The sequence below is a fragment of the Ptychodera flava genome, assembly GCF_041260155.1.
Source record: "Ptychodera flava strain L36383 chromosome 23 unlocalized genomic scaffold, AS_Pfla_20210202 Scaffold_23__1_contigs__length_28996876_pilon, whole genome shotgun sequence".
In the NCBI taxonomy this organism is placed as follows: Eukaryota; Metazoa; Hemichordata; class Enteropneusta; family Ptychoderidae; genus Ptychodera; species Ptychodera flava.
Window position 1 is genome coordinate 6,355,724 of NW_027248277.1, and position 22,165 is coordinate 6,377,888.

At 37.4% G+C, this 22,165-nt stretch overlaps 2 protein-coding genes across 6 annotated transcripts; both read right to left on the reverse strand.

Moving 5' to 3' along the window:
• Positions 1-341: 341 nt before the first annotated feature.
• On the reverse strand, positions 342-9,261 carry LOC139124101 (uncharacterized). 3 transcript variants are annotated; one of them, XM_070690243.1, is made up of 4 exons: positions 9,198-9,261; positions 8,090-8,400; positions 7,521-7,619; positions 342-707 (listed from the first exon to the last, which is right to left on the reverse strand). In XM_070690243.1, the coding sequence occupies exons 1-4, from the start codon at positions 9,226-9,228 to the stop codon at positions 552-554; spliced, it is 597 nt and encodes a 198-aa protein (XP_070546344.1). In that variant the 5' UTR covers positions 9,229-9,261; the 3' UTR covers positions 342-551. The 3 variants fall into 3 exon arrangements, with proteins under 3 accessions (XP_070546344.1, XP_070546345.1, XP_070546343.1); XM_070690244.1 differs by lacking the exons at positions 7,521-7,619; positions 8,090-8,400; positions 9,198-9,261 and adding exons at positions 1,773-1,871; positions 2,225-2,535; positions 3,374-3,485 and having other exon boundaries at positions 394-707; XM_070690242.1 differs by lacking the exon at positions 342-707 and adding an exon at positions 6,507-6,987.
• A 1,057-nt stretch (positions 9,262-10,318) lies between these two features.
• LOC139124092 (plexin-A2-like) lies at positions 10,319-21,040 on the reverse strand. Of its 3 annotated transcripts, none has more exons than XM_070690226.1 (9): positions 17,555-18,538; positions 16,579-16,644; positions 15,414-15,480; positions 15,026-15,106; positions 14,472-14,644; positions 13,349-13,481; positions 12,464-12,604; positions 11,876-11,950; positions 10,319-11,687 (listed from the first exon to the last, which is right to left on the reverse strand). In XM_070690226.1, exons 2-9 carry the CDS (start codon positions 16,593-16,595, stop codon positions 11,343-11,345), a joined length of 1,032 nt encoding a protein of 343 aa, XP_070546327.1. In that variant the 5' UTR covers positions 16,596-16,644; positions 17,555-18,538; the 3' UTR covers positions 10,319-11,342. The 3 variants fall into 3 exon arrangements, 2 of the variants coding, with proteins under 2 accessions (XP_070546327.1, XP_070546328.1); XM_070690227.1 differs by lacking the exon at positions 17,555-18,538 and adding an exon at positions 16,857-16,970; XR_011549861.1 differs by lacking the exons at positions 10,319-11,687; positions 11,876-11,950; positions 12,464-12,604; ... (2 more) ...; positions 15,026-15,106; positions 15,414-15,480 and adding an exon at positions 15,617-15,691 and having other exon boundaries at positions 17,555-21,040.
• Between the last annotated feature and the right edge of the window lie 1,125 nt (positions 21,041-22,165).

A 22,165-nucleotide genomic window follows, 5' to 3' on the forward strand; every position in this document is an offset into this window, starting at 1 on the left:
ACAGTTGTACACTGTAAGTGTAAGTGTAGTGTGTGAGTGAATGAGTGAGTGAGTGAGTGAGAGATTGTGTGAGGGGAAGGAGGGAAGGAGCAAGAGAGAATAACCAAGGAGAGAGAGAGAGAGAGAGAGAGAGAGAGAGAGAGAGAGAGAGAGAGAGTGTGAGAGAGAGACTGAGGGGAAGAAGGGAAGGAGCAAGGAGAATAACCCATGCAGAACCCATGAGTACACAATTGTTAATGTTGTCTTCCAAATTTACAATCGCTTTCGGACAGTTCTTGCTACCTCACACGATTAGCTTAATGAAAGATGTTAATTTTTTCCCGCTCGTCGAATTACACTACAAAAATGTATCATCCACCCTAAGGTTGATTATGAACATTTTTAATTTCAAAACAACAATTTAGACAATATCAGGGCAAAGGAAAACATAATACGATGCTGTTGACCTCTATCACCGGCACTACAAATGTCTGGACTGTTGAAATGAGAAAATATAAATCAGCTTCGTTTCTGGAGTGTCAATCGACATTGTTTCAATGTCAAATTTGTTATTATGTTTCTTTATCATTTTCAGGATGGTGGTACATGCAATAGTATAGAATGTAGTCATCACGATGGGTATGGGTGCAGTACTCCACACTCGTAGACCATGTGACCTCTCCAGAAGGGTTCCACCAAACTTCTCCAGCCAATCGCTCAGGGCATTCCTTAAAAAACCACAAAGAGAAACACAAAGTCATGTATTCAACTCGGTCTTGTCTGATTATTGCTACCGTCTAGTTGTAGATTCCTATTGAGTTGTCACTAGTCTTTTTAACAAATGCCAATTAAGCTATCTTGTTCGACTCTAAAAAGCACGTTCAGACGCGCAGAATTAAAACTTTCAAGCTCTACAACAGTCCCTGTTGTTCTAATGTGTTCTAGAAAACAAGCAGATTTGAACATTGTGCAAAAGGTACAATCTTATTGTATATGAAGATTCCTTATCTGGGGTGGAGTTCAGGTATTATTACGTCCGTGTGTCCCTTCTTCCCCCTACCAACTGTTCGTCCATCACCCCCTCCGCCCGGCTCTCCCTCCGTCCCTCCCTCCGTGAACATACATGCATGGATGCATGAATACATACATTGATACATACATGGATACATACATGGATACATACATACATACATACATACATACATACATACATACATACATACATACATACATACATACATACATACATACATACACACATACACACATACATACACACATGAGGACTAAATTATTCAAAGTGTTGATATCGACAAGCAGTGTTAGCCCAAGCTTTGAAAGCTTTACTATTTTAGTTGTAACTTTATTTTCAGCCCTACTATATTTTATAGCTCACAAACACAGCGTGAAATACCTCTAAAATATGCTACTATCATTTACGTCGGAACAGTACATCACATAATACTGAATTTCATACATCTGTAGGCTGAGTCGACAAACTTGATACTTTTTCTCAATGTGCTTTTTGGAAAATAACAAGAAACTGTTGTTGACATTTATAGCAAAATATATACCGAAAAACAATTATCAAAGTCACAAGATTTAGCTGACTTACATTCATTTGGAAACAAAATCATTGGTTAGTAGAGACACACAGGCTGTGTTGATGAGTTGAAATCGGAGCATTTCGACTTGACGACGAGAGTAGAATGAGAAAGTTTATTCTGAAATCAAACGACACAAATATAAGAAAACTATGAATATTACAACTTATCCAGTCAAAGCAAACTTACGTCCATTTCTATGTTTCTTGCTCTCAGCTTGTGTCCGGTATAGAATTCCAGCGTTCCATTGAAACACATGACCACTTCCTCACCTTTAATCCTGGACCCCTGGAATGTTAAAGTACAAGACAATTGCTAAATATTGACAATACATCATATGTGCACGAATACACTTGAGTGTTTCATACTTGATGCATTTCAAATATGTCGTTGCACCCAGCATTCTAGGAAGAGGTGAAAACAACTTTTAAACATTCTAAACATTGGAACATGAAAAGGGAATACAAGCTATGTCCTTCGAAACTTTCTCAACGGATCTCTGCTCGTCTGTCAACTTTCCGCTTCTGCATCTGTTTTTATCTCAGAAACAAAGAAACTTAGCGCGTTCACTAATTCAAAAATACAGGTAAAGCGTTTTCGTAAAAATAGAGATTAGTGACAGAACTACATCCTTTAATTACCAAATCTGCCGTGTCCAATTCGTCTTGTATCACTCCAACGAGTCGATATGATTTGGTTCCCTCAATGAACGGACCAATTGTTTTATAAAGATACTTCGTCTCGAATGGTTCACTATCCTCAAGTTCTTCACGTAATTTCCACAACTCTTCCGTGCAATCTACTTCCTGTAGAATAAGTGCGTTCATAACGACACCATCATACTCTGTCACTGTGACATGTGAACACTTCCATTCCTCAGACACGAACGGTTCATCGGAGTCACAGAGAACGGTTGGTAGCAAAGTGGCGAAGAGGAACACCAAAAGCATTTCTCGGAAAAGAAAACAATGGAATAAATATACATTAGATGTTTACATGAGTTATTTTTGGTCAGACGATGGTTAAGATCACGCGCGCCTTTAGACAGAAGATTTTAAATCTTCACCAGATGCATTCAGAACGCTTGTCTTTCATTATCAAGAACATAAATTGCTTGTAACAGGACAAAGTTCGGACGTAGGAAATGAATTAACGAAATGAATAAATAAACTAAAAGTAAAAAAGTTAGGAAAGAGAGAAACACATGACATAATACTTATCAATGCTTTAAATTAAAAATGGCATTTGTTAACTCCCTAATTAAAAAACTAAAATTAAAATTGTCTTTTTCACAAAACAAGACTTTGAAAACATTTGGTATCTCATAGGCCTAAAAGTACACCTGAAAAGCAGCATACTAGAAGGGTAATATAAAAGTCTGACTGTCCTGCGAACCATTCCTCAGTTTAACATTAACCTAAAATCATGAAACACGCACCTATTATCACAATTCTTTTTGCGGCATAAGCTGACATGCAGCTTTCAAAACGTAATTATTAATGTGAAAACAGTGTTCAATGGTAAAGGACTGACATTACGTAATTAGTAATATCATGAAGAATTAGTGTAAAGAAACTTCGGCCTAAGGCCTGCAGATTTACCATCTAACTTCCGTGGTGAACGATTCACAATTTTAGAAATTGTTTGTGTATATTTTGAAAGGATTTGAAGACAAATTGAACATGGTGATTTTCGTTTATCATGGCAATGGGAAAATTCTAGTAATCAGAGCACAACATGACCTACATGAAAATCAAGACGTAATGAAATATAACTACAAAAGCACTCACTGAAACCCTGGTACAATTTTCTGTTTCGTGAACTGGACTGCAATATTGTGATATCTGCGCAGTGTTTCCATGTCGCACATTATGTTCTCGAACAAGTTGTCTTTTTATAACTTTGAGGTAATATAACGCTCATATACTAAGCTAGGTAACGCAACAGCCGTCGTGAGAAATCATTCAAAAATTACAGATGTTACATTAATTGATAGCCGGCAATATTGACACGTCATTATGAGCAAAATTTTAGTCTCATGTCCCTTGTGTTGCTCATACAGTGTCGTGTAGTCTATCTGTTTTTGAATATTATTCTCAGACCCTGGTAATGAAAATTAGTTTGAAAATTACAGGAGCTACTATTTACCGCTCTCAATATAGTGTGAAATGTGCAGTATCTCTTTGACGGTTTATTTCATTTTTTTTTAAATAGAGACCACTTTTTTCAGAAGTCTACATGTCTCAGGAGTTACTGCTAGTGCAAGGGCCAAGTGGGCGATGAAAAGACATTCTGCACAGATATTAGGATTTACAGAGACCTGGTTCAGTGGACTCCCTAACTTCCCTTTAGACATCGCGACAGGTCTGATAATCAATGTCATTAGATGCAACTAAATAACTTACAAGGTCCTTGGATGAAGTGGAAAAGAGCGTTTGTGTGCGAACCACTATGCTGTGGTGGTACAAGGTGTTCGGAATTGGAAAGCGTACCCTGCTTGCCACACTCGTAAACACTAGTCCGAAGTTACGAATATCATTTGTAATCGCGTGAAGCGACAGTGACTAATTTTCTGTTTTGAGTCAAATCTAGGTATGGTTTCACTTATCATGTGAACAGACTGACATATAAATCGATGCAACATATCGACAGAGTTTAAATGATGTAAATATTCTCCTTTCCGTCTGGTACTAGTCACGGTTTTGTCACCTATTTCTATTAGTCTACATCAGTTTGTATGAATGGATTCATTTCAAATGTAATTCAATGAAGCAACTCTCGATTCTGAAGTGTTTTATTGATCACAAACTCTGCAGACCTATAGACATATCCGAACGCACTGAGAGCTACAGTATGTCTGCACATCGTGCGATAGGACGATTGTTCAAAACTATAGAGCGTTTCCGGTGTCTATGTTGAAACAGATACAAGTTGTGGGTTACAACCAACAAACCGACAATCAAACTATTATTTAAGGGGCAATGAAAATGATAGTGTGGCTTTTCCTTAGGATACTTCGTTAGGATTAATTTTACGACAATTTTTGTTGAAGTCTTTGTCAAAGTAAGCGAGACTGAACAGTGTTTTGCGACCTTCCCGGACGTCATTCCGATCGAAAACCAACTCTCTCGGTTCAATTTGGTTAATTAAAAATTCATCATTTTTGATATCATCTTTGGGTGTGATCCTCCGCAAGTGTAATTCTCTGAAGTGTAAATACATTATGTACATTACGCTAAATATCTTACAAACGGATGTTGCACTTAACATCAATATCGCGGAGGTTAGTCAGCTTACATCTATTTTAGGTTTATTTGTCTTTTCAATGCGAAATCACTGGGGCGGTAGAAACACAAAAATATACCAGTGGAAATATGTAATGGAAGAATGTACAATGTGAAACACATGTACCGTTGAATGAGTGGTCTGTAGACGAAGTAATATGGTCTATTTTTGTTTCCTCTTGTGCATCATTAGATTATATTTCTAGGCATTGTAGTGAAATTGTTGGAAAATTAGGGATAAAGCAGTCACTTTATTTATGCTACAAACTTCATAATGTCACGAATCAGAACAACTGTAATAAATAATGAACAACAAAATACAGATCGACGATATTGGGCAGAGGTGATTTTGTTAGTCAATTGAGGCTATTCAAAAAACACCATCTTCTCAAATTAACATATTGCTTGTAATATATTGCATCTAAGTGTCAAAAAATTATAAATAATAATGTTAAAATCGCGGAGAAATATGTCAGAGCAATGTTACGCCTATATGACACAAATGTGCTAAAAATTGACACGTATACAATATTTGCCACAGAAAGTGCCATGAATAGCACTCTTGCTCGCAAACACGACCATTTTCACGTAAAGAGTCAGCCATAGCAATCACACAATCACTGAGCCAAACAGAGCGACATTTTAATGCTAAAAACATTGTTAACGTAAGTGTGCGTTCCAAATATTGTTTAAACCCAATCTGTTGGTCCCGATATTCCATATCTTAGGCCAGACAGAAAGAGAAAAACACAACAATTAGACTAGCACATAGACATCAGGTCGATATCAGCTCTAGTGTACGAAAATAAGTGCGGAATTTTCTGTGGATCCATACTCTAAAATTAATGTCTTTCCTTTACTCTAAACAGACATACATACTACTAAACGGTGGTTGAATACTAGTGTGAGTTGCACCATCTTATCATACACCTCAAGGTATAATGCACTACTAAGGGGTAAAGCTTTGACCACTATTTTTATATTGCTTTTCTTTTCGTTGGACATAGCTGACGTTTGTCGCCATTGCCTTAATGTAGTGTTTGTAATCGGTGATTTTTCCCCCACAGAGTTGACACAGGTTACAACGACAATTTTAAATGTAAATGTACAAAAATTCAAGGTATTTTTTCCTCAAAAGTGAAACTGAGCATTGTGCATATCAATACCGAGCAATTTTGCCTAGACTTTGAGATCATGGAGTACAATTGCTTTTCGAAACATCACCTTGGCTGCAAATTTTCTAGAGAAATATCTTCTCTGTAGATGTCTTTCTTTCATTTTAACCATTCTTCCAAATATGTAAAACAAAAAACTGTCCGACCCCAAATATCACTGGAAGAAAGCAAGGCATCGTTAGGATATATACTCTATAGGAAAGTCCCAATCGGTTATTGGCGTTCAAGTCAACGCAGTAATTATAGTCTTGAAGGGTTGAAAGATGTGTTTCCGTGGAATATATCCTTTACATATTACGATCCACAACAGAAATAATCATATTTATAAATGGTAAACCTGAAAATTTGAGAGAGAGAGAGAGAGACAGAGACAGACAGACAGAGAGGGGGAACAATGGAGGGAGAGACAGAGAAATACAAAGAGAATAACCCATGCAGAACCCACGAGTACAAAATTATTAATGTTGTCTTTCAATTTTACAGTCGGTTTCGGAAAGTGTCTTCTACCTCACACGTTCTGCTTAATGATAGATGTTTATTTTTTTCCAGTTCCTCGAATTACAATACAAGATAAGGTATCATCTTCTTTGAGGTTGATAATAAACATTTTTGACTTTAACACGACAATTTAGACAATATCACGGATAATAAAAAGCAAAGTATAATGCTGTTGAACAATGACCTCTATCACCGGCGCCAGAATATCTGGACTGTTGAAAATGAAAAATGAAAAATCAACTTTGTTTCTCGAATGTGCCTCGGCATTATTCCAGTGTCAAGAATCTGTCACTCTGTTTCGATATCAGTCTCAGGATGGTGGTACAAGCAATAGTATAGGAAGTAGTCGTCAACATGGGTATGCATGCAGTACATTACATTCGTAGATAATGTAACCTCTCCAGAAGGGTTCCACCAAACTTCTCCAGCCAATCGCTCAGGACATTCCTGAAAAACCGTGAAAGAGAAACACAAACTTATGTATGTATTTCGGTCTTGTCTGATTCAGATTCAGATTCTCCTGAAGTTGTCACTGTCTTTTTAAATAAATGCTAACTATGTTTTCTTGTTCTACTCCGCCAGCATGCTCACACGCAGAATTTAACTTGTTAGTTCTAGAAAGGTCCTAGTTAGGTCCTTGTTGTCCTAGAGTGCTAGAAAACCAGAATATTTGAACATCGTGCAAAAGGTACAATGGTATTATTTATGAAGAACTCTTATCTAGAGTAGAGATCAGGTATTATCCCGTCCCTCGGTGCGCCCCTGCTTCCCTCCGTCCTACCGATCGTCCTTCCATCCCTCCCTTACATGTTAACATACATACATACATACATACATACATACATACATACATACATACATACATACATACATACATACATACATACATACATAGAAAGAGAAAGTATATTATTAAATCAAATGACAAAAATATTACCAAATGATAAAAATTACAACTTATCCAGTCACAGCTCACTTACATCCATTTTGATGCTTTTTGCTCTCAGTTTGTGTCCCTCATAGAAGTCCAGCGTTCCATTGAAACACATGACTACTTCCTCACCTTTAATCCTGGATCCCTGAAACGTCAAACAACAAGACAATTGCTAAATATCGACAACATATAATTTGTGCATAAACACACTTGAGTGTGTCAGTGTTTCATATGGTATTATAAACGAAACATCAAACATCTACAAGACGCAATGAGAATAATATAAAGCCATATTTGTTACATTCGATATCACGGAAATGAGCCCCATAATAGACGTTTTTGTACTTGATGTATTTCAAATGCGTTAAGATATATGTCGTTACAACCAGCGAGAAAACAGCTATTAAAGATTTCAAACATATAATCATGAGAAGGAGAAGGTAATATGCGTCCTTAATACCTCTCTCACCGGATCTCTTTCAGTTTATCTATCTTTCCACTTCGGCATCTGTTTCTATTTCAGAAACAAAGAATCTTAGAGCGTCCACAAATTAAAAGAGTAAAATAATTTAGTAAAAACGAAGATTAATTAAGAGAACTACACCCTTTATTTACCAAATCTGCTTTGTCCAATTTGTCTTGATTCACATTAACGAGTCGATATGTTTTGGTTCCCTCAATGAACGGACCAATAGTTTTGTAAATAAACTTGGTCTCAAATGGTTCACTTTCCTCAAGTTCGTCACGTAAATTCCACAACTTTTCTGTGCAATCTACTTCCTGTTGAAAAACTGCGTTCATCACGACACCATCATACTCAGTCACTGTAAGATGTGAACACTTCCATTCCTCAGACACGTATGGTTCATCGGGTGAGCAGAGAATGATTGGCAACAGGGCGGCAAAGAGGATCGCAAGCAGCATGTCTTGAAAAATAAAAGATATATATATATATATGTATATATATATATATATATATATATATATATATATATATATATATATATATATATATATATATAATATTTTCTAACGAAAAATGATTAAGCTCAAGAGCGCATGGAAAAGAACGATTTCAAACTCTTTCTCAAACTTTCAAAAAGGAAACTTTGTCAAAAGTATTGAAACACTATTTTCATCAATCTCGAATACATGTCAGTGGTCACAGCGCAAAGTGGGCCACGAGGGAGATAATGACGTATTCAAATTCAAAATGTTAATGTTAAAGCTTTCATTTGTTAACGTTATGGTCTGTTTTAGGCAACAAGCCCTATACTAAAACTTTGGTTACCTCCCGGGTCTCAAGAAAGATCACGCGAGCAATATACCAGAAGGGCGTTGTAAAAAACCTGTCCCCACGACTGCCCTTTAATTCTACTCTCGTCGGAAATCAGTAACTTTGTGCCCTATTCTTATTCTATATCCCATTTCTGCATTTGAAGCTCTCAAAACAAAATGTTCAGTGTGGCAAACGATTCAAGGACAAGTTACGAAAAATAGCTCCAAGAGCGTAAAAACATATAATTTCCATTCGTTGCGATTGCAGAGACCATGTGTGTTTCAATTGATTAAAAGACAATCGACAAGATGAGTTTCGGGTGCTTTAGCAGGGGGAAACTTCTAGCAGTCTAGGCACATCATGACCAACACGATTCCAGGCATAATATAAGAATAACTGATACCAAGACTCGACGCAATATAGCTATAAGTGTAAAGTACTCACTGAAACCCTGGTACACAGTTTGTTGTCTCATGCACTGCACAGCAATATCGTGATATCTGCGGAAGTGTTGCAAACTAGGATATTTATATTCTTTAAACGGTTGAATTTTTACTTTTGAGAACATATTTTACGCTGATCTACTAAATTTAGCAAAAGTATGGCAAAGCAGAAGCCGTCAAAAAGAATGAGCTCACTAAAAAATACAAGCAGGCCAAAATGGCATAAATATTCTAAGTGCTTCCAACCTCTCTATTTATATCTGTTTCACAAATTGCCGACAAACATCTATAAATGTGTTTTTGTGATACTTTAGTCTCTTTTCCAGTTACCCAATGTTTCATCAACGAGTAATCAGAATCAGCCTTAAACAGATTGCATTATTCATAGCTTATAATCAATGTAGCGTAAAGGGAAAGTAGGTACTTATTAAAAAATATTTAAAACAAGAGAAATTTACTTTTGTCGTGAATATAATTTTTCGTTGTCGTCAGCGTTGTCGTCGTCGTCATACTCATACTCATCTCCATCATCGTTCTCAGTGTAATAGTCGTTGCTGTTATCTCGACTTCCCATGAAGCAGATCAGTTCATTCATCAGCTGTGGTTTACATTTTAGATTCTTGACCTTCATCAAAGTGTTTGAAATTTGCTTGTTCAGGTCACATGCACCGGAGATCAATGGTAGACTTTCTGTAAAACGATTTCATGTACATCCAAACTCTCACCGAATTACGATTAGTCAAACGTCATTTCTCCTGCCAATGCTAACATCCCATGATTGTATTTCTCTAAAACAGACATATACCCGCAAACTGCGTTTCATAGTAATGTGAATGACCGGTTGGGGATGATACATAACGAAGCTAGATGTAATGGCAGCTAACTATAAAAATTACTTATGACCAGGAAAAACACTAAACTTGGTTGATCAATAATTCTTAGTAAAGTCAGAGATACGCCGCAATTTACGTTGCCTCATTTCGTGGAACTAGAGGCGCAGTTCGTCGATTAAAGCTCATGGAAATAAAGCATTGTCTGATTATGACATTTGAATTATGACTTTATTTGCACATAATGGGTAAAAATCGAAAGTCTGCTACTTAATTTTAGCATTTAAACCACGACTATATTTGTAATATGAACAAAATCGCAAATATGAAAACATTAATTTTAGTTACCAGTAAACGTTATATGCAACATTAAAATCATAAACATGGAAAAGAAAATAATCCCATCTGGCATCTTTGTGTAAAACGTATTCTAAGAAAATTAATTTTGAAACGTACTGTCCATCATATTTGAGATAGCGTGCAAATTTTCCATTCCATCAATAAAAAATTCTTGTCGCAACGGCAAAAAGTATTAATATCATCTGACAGTACTGCATATAAAAAGAAAATCAAATAACATGATAAACACTCTACCAAGTAATATGAACTTTGCTAACTGGTTAGATATTATGTCACTTAATATCGTTATAGAGGTGACATTGTTACTATAATTGTAATATTTGAATAGAAAAAAGTACATGCTTATAAAAGCTTCATCCAAAAAGCCACTTGCTAGTATATATCTCGATCTGTAAAGGAATAATATTTAGAAAAAAGAACATTTTCGTTGATTTTTAAAAACGCATATATCAACGTTACGGACAAACTTATGAACGGTTACAGCAGACTTGAAAGATCTCTTGAAAACTCGAAACCAAAAAACGACATTCTAATTGTTCTAAGAAGTCATATACAGAGCTACAGGGGATTCAGTCGTTACAAATAGCCTTATGTTTATACTTGTTGAAATAATGCTTGTATATGTGCTGCATTATATACGCCTGCAACCTACACAATGTCTGTTAGGGAAGCCGGTGCTAGACATGAACTGGACACTATGTATCATTTGTGAAGCTATGGACACTACCGGTAATACATTATAAAGCGTTCCAAATTATCAAACGGCATCTAGTAACTGTTTTAAGTAAGTGGTCATTAAAGGGGAAACTAGTTAATGAATTCTGTAAGGATCTCCGACTCAAAAAATGCTAACTAATTAATTCAACTGCCGCCGTGCACAATTTGTTTGGAAACATGATTCTTAGATAACTCGTGTGATTATGATAACAAGTAACGTTCAAATTATCACATGATCCTTAATTGAATTTCAGATGAGTGTATTGTGATTTAGGTTCTGGTTGTATTGATTGGTACTCTGACGGTGTGTGTTGAGAGGAAGCTTCCTCTGGTCGTTCTTTCCTGTGTCGCTGAAGCACCATATACTTTGACCTTTGTTCAGGATACAGTTCTCGGTATTGTGGAGGATTCGAAGGTAACTGATGAAGGCTATCATAGTAGACAACTGGCCTTGGCTGCAATGATTCATACTCGCCAGGTATCTGTTCGTACTGACTGTCAATCATTGAAGATATCAACCCCATGAACGTGACTGCAAGACCTTTTTTCTTGCAATTCTCATCATTCTGCAGGGCCTCCGTTATCTGTTAATGGTCATTGGAAGAATTAATTTCTTGAAGAAATACCGATATTCTAGACAATGTGCGTAGACACGCCCTAAGTGAAAATCAGAATCCGAATCATGTTTTCTTTCTAAAAGGTGAAAGTGCTGACGCAGTAAAAGCTACATTTGAAACAATCTGGACCAAAATGTATTTAGTATTTGCAGTACCTTATCATGGAATCCAATAACAAATTTGATCAGCTCATCCAAGGCTGCCAGTCTGTCTGAGGAACCACTTTGATCCTAGGCAAAGAAGTTATGGTGAGAGGAACGTAAATCGCATATGGCATGCACAAGCTTATTTTCCAACGACTTTAATGAACATTGCGTGCCACGTAAGTCGAGAACATTATTTTACCAATTCAGTTCTTGGCGTAATTTTTGTTGCAAGAGTTGTTAGTTGCGCTATTATCGTTATACACCTGCATATAATAATGGAGAATGGCCGTCATTGCTTTCAGAGCGACTATAAAAGAAATTTGATTCACTGCAAAATTTATATTAAGACGAAATAAAGCAAACGCGATGTGAATGGTGATATCAATGGCACTTGAAGAAAACGCATTCGACGTTATCCTGTATATAAAAGAACACCCTTTCCATAACGTTTTTACCATTGCAATCCTTCAAGTCGGCATAGTCACAATGTAGTCATTTTGTGTAAAGTTTTGTATTTTTGTTCTTGTTTTCGTATGCCTAATAACAAAATTCTCTTGATGAAACTAAATAAATATTTTGTAAATTAATATCACAAACCTGTGAATGCTCTTCCAGATATTGCTTTAGGGCACCCTCGCTGACACTTGGTAAAGCCTTTATATTATCAAAAAGCTTTTGTGACTGAGTCTTGAATGTTGATATTTCTTCGTACAGCTCATCCATTTCTGAAGGGGAGTTCTTAGAGACAAAAGGCACAAGTGGCTATAAAGTAACATTCATGTCTTACATATCTTCATGTCTCTAGCACATTTGAGTTTGACTTGTTTCACTCTTTTCTCTCCTATAAATACTAGCATATTTAGATATTATTCCCCAATATTGTTCTCGAAGGAAAATACGAGTGACGTAATGACCGTGTCACCACAGTGTTCATCAGAGTACACGTCTCCGGCTCTGCTGTGTGTCTGTATTTGTATTATGCATTCTTCTCACTGCGTTTCCTGATATCCCATTTGATTTCACAGGCAAATTAAGCAGAAATAACAGTGTTTCCTGAAGAGACGTTTAAAGTACAATGGCTTTGCTGACGTTCATTGCAGTTTAATAATAATAATGAATTTTATTTGCACTATAGGCCTCCGCCGTCTGTGCTAGAGTCATTATAACAGAAAAATACATTTCAGGCAAAGGAACAAGTGAAAATATATAAATATTTATTTTTTTTACAGTATCCATTTGAAGTTCACTTCGTGCTTTGCAAGCGAAAATAAAAATTTTGCTAACATTGCGAATAATCTCTTTGGTCTCAGTTTGTAACAAACGTGTAAATTAAGAGGAACGTGGAGATTATGATAAACGATGGGTATGTATTTCACTCTTAAATTATGATATAAGGGACAAACCTTTGCTGACATTCATTGCGGTTTATATGCAAATGCATCAAACTTAAAGGCATAATTACTAAATTGGATATATACTTACCATGGACTTGCAGGAGATCTCCACAAAGGCCTGCGCTATCACTTCAAGACCCCTTTTTACATTGTCAGATGGATTAATGTCAAAAATGTACTCCGGGCACTGTAATATCTTGGCCCATAATCCTAGATGTAAGCTGTAACGTGAGCAAGCATTCATGCGTTCGTTACATGAACAAGTACTGTGCAAAAATTGAAGACTAAAAATCCCATAAATCAGTGGTAATACGAGATTGTGCAAAACTAATGAACAATACGCAAGTGACGGGAGTGTACCACCCTTGGTTTCAGCCATTTGACCCAATACCTGACAGCATCAGAATTTGTAGCACAATGGGTCGAGTTATATAATTCAGCACACATGTTTACAAGAGAAACTTATAACGTCCTTCACCTGGAGAATACATCATATACCTTAACGTATCTAACGTAGGAAGAACGCGCCCCACGTTGCATGAATGCTTCTCACATCTCTACATGAAGGTCCATGTAAATATTACATTTTTATGACCGAGGAAAACCGATGAATTTTAGTTTAGAAATGCATAAAAAATCAAAATCAACATGCATGACTCTAACCAGAACTGGATCAAAAAGACATTTTCAAACCATCCTGTACAAACTGATTGTGTAACCTGAGTATGGACATAGGGCAGCATGTCATATTGTAATCATAATCTGAAGGGGTGAGTGGAACTGACAGCATCGTGTGTCTGCTTCAGTGACTGAAGTTCATTGCGAACCTTTCAAAATTCAGTCCCCCAAACCCTAGCGTGAAAAAAGGATGTATAAGAGAGTTATTGCAGGGTCATATTGATCGATATGTAAAGCATAAGCCGAAATATATCAATTGCATTAATTCTAATTCATTAACAAATATCCATCTGCTCGGTAATATATCTTCGACTGCGATTTTTCAATTGGTATTTTTAAATAAAATATGAACAATCGATGGGTTATGTAATTGTCTCATATATTTTCTAAATCTCTCCATTTGTTATAAATATAATATTTTCAATCAGCTTAGGCAAGAGCGAAACTGTAAGATTTATCCGACAGGTTGTAAGTTTGAGGTGACAACTACACCAGTCCGTGTGATAAAAAAGGATAACATATGTGTTTACTACCTGTCACATTTCCATCTTTCAGAGACATATCTATCATCGATACCACTGTTCTCAGCAACACTGTCAAGCGTATCAAACATAAACTTGATTGGAGCAGGAAAGCCAGATCGATGTTGTTCATCGACTGTCAACATTTCCTCACAGATTCTGATAAACTTTTCTTTCGCTGGACCCTGCCATATATTAAATGCAAATGTAATATAGATTGTAGAGATGTATTTATGTAGGCTCAAATAATTCAAATGTAATTTTAACACAGTTTTGTCTAACTTTTGTTGCTGCTCTGTCAACACCATCTTACACGTTTTTCATTTGGGTATTTTAAATACATTAGAAATTTTAAACTTAAAGATTCTTTCTAACTTTCAAAAACATTAGCAAAATATACTCAAACAATCAAACCGCTACTTGGGAAGTTTTCAACAATTGCTACTGTTACACAGATCAGATAGGTTTATGTCAACCAAAGTCATACTTCACGCTCCGCTTTTTGGTCTCTTCCACAAAATCCTCATTCAATCATTGCAGATTAGAGTAATAAAATTAGTTGTTACCCTTAGTATTTTTCGAGGCTCGGTACCAGCATTGGTCGTCATGACAACAAATAGCTCGTAGATGGACTCTCCAATGTTTGTCTTTAAGAAAAGTAAGTTGTTATTGTAAGTTATATATGATGATATGATATTCTGTATGTTTCGAGATCTATAACGTATATTATCGAATCTCTTATGCCGAATGCAATTGTCATGTTTTCGATTCTATTTTGCTGATTACTCTTTTGACAGTGATTCAGACGATGACGAGGCATAATTTCATAATCACTCATTGTTATTTGCCAACGTCAAATTTCTGCAGAACATGTATGCGTTCATATTTGGTTAGCATACCGATCAAAAGTCAAATAGTCAATTAAATAGCCTTTTAGAGATAAAAAAGTAATACCTTTATGTACGAATACAGCGTGATTGCGAACCAAGCAGTCAACATAGATCCCGCTATAGGGTAGTCCCTATGAATGAAAGAAGCACACATAGAAAGATCGTATTTTGTTTGATGTTGGTAGTAAAGTCTAGGCTTTTACTTATAACAATGACTCGTCCGAATTCATTTCAAACAAAAGAAGCGTTGTAAAACAGTCATTGCTACCTTGTGAGCACGACATTTTCCTCTTGGTCCTATCTTCATTGGTGACTGTGTCGGCTAGCAGGTCTTTCAGAATTCTGTGTTGGGAATTTCCAAGAGGAAAATATGAGACATCTAGTCATGTATTTTATGCAACCCATTTATGATGATTTATGATATTACTTACAAGAACAGAATGTTATAGTACTATGTGATAAAATTGATTATTGCAGTATAGCTGCAATAATTGTAGCTTGGTTGTTGGTGGGGATTGGGCTTCTGTCGTGCGGCTCGCGCCTTGCCCCAACCAAGGCTACAATTTCTATACTCATATCTGCACGTAAAACGCCACTGTAGATCTGCAGTGGACGCTCAAAGGCCGCATTATCAGAGAATCTCGCATAACTGTGTGCAAATTTCACCACAATCCTACTCCCAGATAATGTTAGAATCCTTGAAACCACGTATCGATGGTCAAACTGTGCTCCTTGCAGCGGAAAAATGACAGTTTTTTACGTGCAGATATGAGTATAGAAATTGTAGCCTTGGTTGGGGCAAGGCGCGAGCCGCACAACAGAAGCCCAATCCCTACCAACAACCAAGACTACAATTATTGCAGCTAATTGCAGTACTATCGCTCTGTGCTACAAGCTCACATGGTCATATCACTGTACGATTTCGTATAAGTGCCAATATCAAGTGAAACTACCTTTTGACAAAATTATTAAATAACTGATATCACAGATGAATAACTCTGGGGATAACACACATCTGTCATTTTATTTGTAGGAAGTTTGAAACATAAGGATTATTTTCCTTGAAGCTGTGTACATAGAAAGTAAAGTGACAGAATGAATGTAGATTTGTTGGCTGAGCAAATTTAGCAACGACCAGTCGACGTTATCTTTGTATATTGTAATTGAGTGACATTATTGTACGACATCATGGCATAACATCTAATAACTTAATTATACACAATACTCACTCAGATAGGTAAATCATACTGTTTTCCTTTTGAAGCGTGATTGTCAGAAGACCACCCAAGGCTTTTCTAGAAAGACGAATTATAACATATGAGTATCAGGTTGCATATAAATTTGGTTTTGTCATTGAATAACATATATTTTACAACTGAATTTTTGGATTAATTTAATATAAGATATCTGCAGCAGTAATTGAGAGCTATCACCTGGAAAAACGTTGGCGGCATAGAGAAATGTACCATTGCATATTCCTGTATACTAATTACCACATATCACTTACTTTTGATCCTGTGCATCCTACGATGATGTTCCAGGGTACGGATTAACACAAGCAGAAATACTTATTCGTGAGCAAAGAGTAGAAGTTTTCTAAATGGTTCATGGCTTGATCAGTATTACCCTTTAAATATTTTAAAAAGAATTAATTATTTTTTATCAGTTATGCATATATCCGAAACTGATATCCATCCATCATAAGTTCGAAAGCAGTCACTACTCACTGACATCACTGAAGGTTTGCTTATATATATATATATATATATATATATATATATATATATATATATATATATATATATATATATATATATATATATATATATATATATATATATATATGTCCAAGGCTTGGTTGTTTTCCCGATGGTGCAGAAGTACGCCTACTCAAACCTTTGTGACTGGGTTCTTTCTCTTTGGGACCCCCAGTGAAAGTGTAAAATCAAGACAAACAGGTTTCCGAGTTTATGAGCGTATTTATTTCTGAAGCTCAAATCATATGCATATGGTACTATAGCACACAAAATATCATAAAGAGACAGTCACCAGTATCGTGACTGCTAAGCAGACAACAAGGTGCACTGCATGTATGAAATATATCAGAAAATAGAACAACACAACATAAAACCGTAAAGGCAACACAAGGACATAGAACATGTAACGAGTCACAAATGGGTGGTGCTTTCATAAAACTTGCCCTACTCTTGCTAATGGCTTGTTGCAGGTTGTCGAGTCCTTGACAGTTCAGTATCACACGGTTGCACACAGTGTCTCAATGTTCAGGATTGCTCACAGTGTCTCTCAGAGTCCATGTCCAGCGGAGTTTAGTGTGGTCAGTAGTGTGGTTTCACTCATCTTGTAGGCTCATGTTCAGGCACATGGTCGCACAGGCCTTCCAGTCAGGTATATATCATCCTGGTGTTATCAGTTTCTCAGTGTAATTCGTTCTCCTTGCTGCTACTGACTGGAGCCTTTATATATGCCAACCCAGGTGCACAGTTCCACCCACTGTACTATTCATCCGCTAGGATAATTAATTCATAGTCATTGTTCTCACTGCTCCACTGTCTATTGTTCTGGCCGGTGACCCGAATATTCATAAGTTGTCTCAGAGCTCTCTTCAGAAAGTTATACAATCAGCACTAACTATCTCACCACCTCTATATACACATACATAGACCTGACTGCTATAACCACCAATCAGCATGACAAGAGACAAGACACATATAACACAGACAAAACCACACACTTTTGATACTTTGTGACACTACTCCCCCTTTTAAGATGAAACTTTTCGTCTTAATACTTCAATCACAAGTATCTGTACTGAATAAACTGTTTTTCACTTGAACTGTTAAACGTTCAGTTAACCTCATCTGACTTTGTTGCGCTTCTGCTCAAATAGTCTGCTTCGACATTGTCTGTACCCTTTATGGCAACAATCCTGTAACGAAAGGACTGCAGGTACAAAGCCCATCGCATAAGTCGACCATTTGATACTTTAGCACGGTTCAGGAATATAAGTGGCTGGTGGTCAGTCTCAATCAGGAACTCTTTGCCATAGAGATATTGTTGGAATTTACGTATTCCCCATACTAACGCCAAACATTCTTTCTCTATCACAGAATATGCAGTTTCCCGTCTAAGCAATTTACGGCTAGCATAAACCACTGGAAATTTTTCTCCCTCATGTTCCTGTAAGACCACCGCCCCCAAGTCCACTGTCTGATGCATCAGTTCTCAGAATGAAAGGCTTTGTGAAATTTGGAGGTCTCAACACAGGGTAACAACTGAGGGCGCCCTTCAAATCAGTAAATGCCTTCTCCTGAAGCTCTCCGCAGTTAACCAATTTAGGTTGACCTTTCCTTGTTAGGTCGCTTAAAGGTGCTGCAATTGTGGCAAAGTTTGGTATAAACTTTCTATAATAACTTGCCATTCCCAAGAATGATCTGACTTGCTTAACTGTGTATGGACGTTCTGTTTCCAAGAGGACGTAAACCTTTTGAGGCACCATTTGCAATTGCCCTCGTCCCACCAAATGACCTACGAACTCTAGACTGTGGTATCCAACAAAGCATTTGCTTGGCTTTGCAGTTAAACCTGCCTGCTCAAGACGATTGAAAACCTCAATTATAGTATCAATATGATCCTTCCAAGTTTTACTATGGACGAGTATGTCATCTATGATATTCTCAACTCTTCCTTCCAATCCCTTCAGAACTTTCCTCATAAGCCGACTAAAGGTCGCAGGTGAATTTACGAGGCCAAAAGGCATAAACCGAAATTGGTATAATCCTTGAGGGGTGAGAAAAGCTGTCTTTTCCTTTGCATCGTCAGCCATAGGGATTTGCCAATACCCTTTTGTTAGATCTAATTTGGTAAAGTACCTGCTTCCTGTTAGTCGTGTGAAAAGTTCCTCTGAATTTGGCATTGGTTCTGCATCAAATGTAGTGACTTTGTTTAGCTTTCTAAAGTCGATACAAAATCTTATTGTACCATCCTTTTTATTAATAAGCACGATGGGCGAGGCATATGGAGAATCTGACGGTTCAATCACTCCCATCTCTAACATACTTTCAACCTCCTTGCGCACAGTATCTTGAGAGGCAAAAGGAAGTGGATATGGTTTTGATCTTATTGGATCATCTGAAATTAATTTTATGTCATGTTCTCCTACATTTGATTTGCCTGGAATATCAGTCAATGTGTTCGTAAATCTCCTTAGAGTTTGTCTTACTTCTCTCACTTGTTCAGCACTTAACTCTTTATTCACATGCACATCTTCCATGCTCTCTTTCCCTATTGTTGGAGTAGTTTCTATCAACTCGTCCACATACCACTGATCACCATCTACCCCATGCTCATCTTCTCCACTCTCAATTACTCCGACACAAACACTCTGCATTACACCTGATTTAACAAAATTATATTTGTCCACTGCTTGTTTACGCTCTTCATACTTTTTTAACAAGTTGGCATGATACAGCTTTAGCTTGTTCTTTATCTCCAAACGATAGTCCATAGGACCAACTTTTTCTTTGACAACATATGGACCCTGCCACTGCATTTTGAGTTTGTCATGTTCTGTAGGAAGTAACAATAGCACCCTTTCTCCTACTTTAAAATGCCTATCCTTAGTTTTCTTATCAAAATGATACTTGTACCTGGACTGTGATTTCAGCAATTCCTTACGGGCTAATTTGCAAGTTTCCTCCAGTCTTTCCCTCAGGTCAAGCACATACTGATATGTAGATTTTACATCAGGTGGAGTAGTTTCCCCTGTCCACAATTGTCTCAATATTGCCATGGGTCCCCTGACTGTGCGTCCATATAAGAGCTCAAATGGCGAGAACCCTAAGCTTTCCTGTGGGGCTTCCCTGTATGCAAATAAGAGTGGCCCAATGTACCGATCCCAATCTTTAGGACGCTCTGTACACATTTTCCTAAGCATGGATTTTAATGTACCATTAAATCGTTCAACTAACCCATTGCATGCTGGGTGATATGGGGTTGTAGTCAATTGCTTGATCGACAACAGCCGATTAACCTCTTTCATGACATCCGACACAAATTGCTTGCCTAAGTCAGACAAAATGCCTTCTGGTACTCCTACTCTACTATATATTCCTACCAATGCCTCGGCCACAACTTCAGTTGTAATTCTTTTCAGTGGCACTGCTTCAGGATAACGGGTCGCATAATCAACAACTGTTAGAATATAACGGTTCCCCTTGTCTGTCACTGGGTCTATAGGTCCTATCAAATCAACAGCCACCCTCTTAAATGGGGTGTCAAGTAGTGGCATTTTCCCAAGTGGCACCATACCAACCTTTCCCTTTGGAAATGTTCGTTGACACGCATCACATGATCGACAATACTGTGCAATATCATCATGTATACCCACGGGCGTCCTGGAACAATAAAAGCATAAGATGGCATATGCGACGCCCTCAACGACCATCTGAAGTGTACGTTTCGTCTTTAGGTGTAACTATGGACGCGCGCGTTCGTTCGACGAAGATCTGAGACTGAAGTGTACGTTTCGTCTTTAGGTGTAACTATGGTCGCGCGCGCGCGCGTTCGTTTGACTTGTCTCACGTAAGCGAGTGAGAAGGTTTTAGATATACCAGGGTATGAAACACATTTTCAGCCTTCTCCCATATAGCCTATATAGACCTCGAAATACGCCAACCCAATCACAGTTTACGTTTTAGAACACAAAGAAAACTAACGTGCACTTGTTTATTTTTTACTAGTTAGGCGAACATTCGAGAGAATGGTGAAACAATGTGTGTCACTTTTTCTCGGTACGTGCGTTACCAAACTTCGTTTTACGGTAAATTGGACTGTCGCAAAATTAACCGCAAAACGTCATCAAATTTTGCATTGAAGAGCGGCGTCGTTCAATTTCGTGCGACTTCATCAGTGTGCGGCATGGTGGCAGCATGACACACAGCACAGGGGTGTCGGATCGTCTACCGTTTTCGTCCGGTACTCGGAATATATAGCTAAGTAGATTTATTGTTAGTCTATTAGATAATGTACCATTGTTATTTATCAAGTTTCTGGTAGGAGGATTAGGGTTTTCAGTCATTTTTATCGCATTTTCAACTTCGATTAGTTTGGTGATGAACAGTCTCATGCGATGGCATGGTTCTCCTGACCGCTGTACAGTGTCGTTGTGTCATTTTCCCTTTGGTATTGTAGCCGAGCACTTTTTTTAATGCCGGGTAACCTTATTCGTTAGGGTTTCCATTGTATCTAAGCTTCTGGATTTTTATAGTTTCTTTCATCCTGTCAACACACGTTGCAAAGTATGTGGTCTGTCCATTTTCTATCAGCTGGTTTTTCTCCTTCAATGCCTGCATCAACTGTTTTCTGGTCATGTAGGTCCACCGGACACTGGATGTTGTTGGTTGGCCAGATGCATCTGTCTCGCAGTTGAAACGTCTCCTATTCCGTGCTGACTTCAGACAGTTGTACAGTGTTCTGCAAGCCTCGCATCTGTTCGAGAAATTTTGGACCATACTGCAACAACTTTTTGAGTATATGTGACAGTCGTCTATGCCGTGTTTTTCAGCCTTGCATATTGCATCATTTCTCAATTGTATAGCGGTACACGATTCTCCAAATATCCCTTTACAGGGTTGTGAATCAAGGTCTCTGAATCCTCCCTCACCATTCGATGTGATTTCATCACTTTCTCTAAGTGACAGATTGAGGTAACAGTATGTGATATAAGTTAGGGAACTGTACAACTTTCTGATGTATACCAGTTTTACCCTTTAAGGTGTATGAATTGTGAGTTTGTGT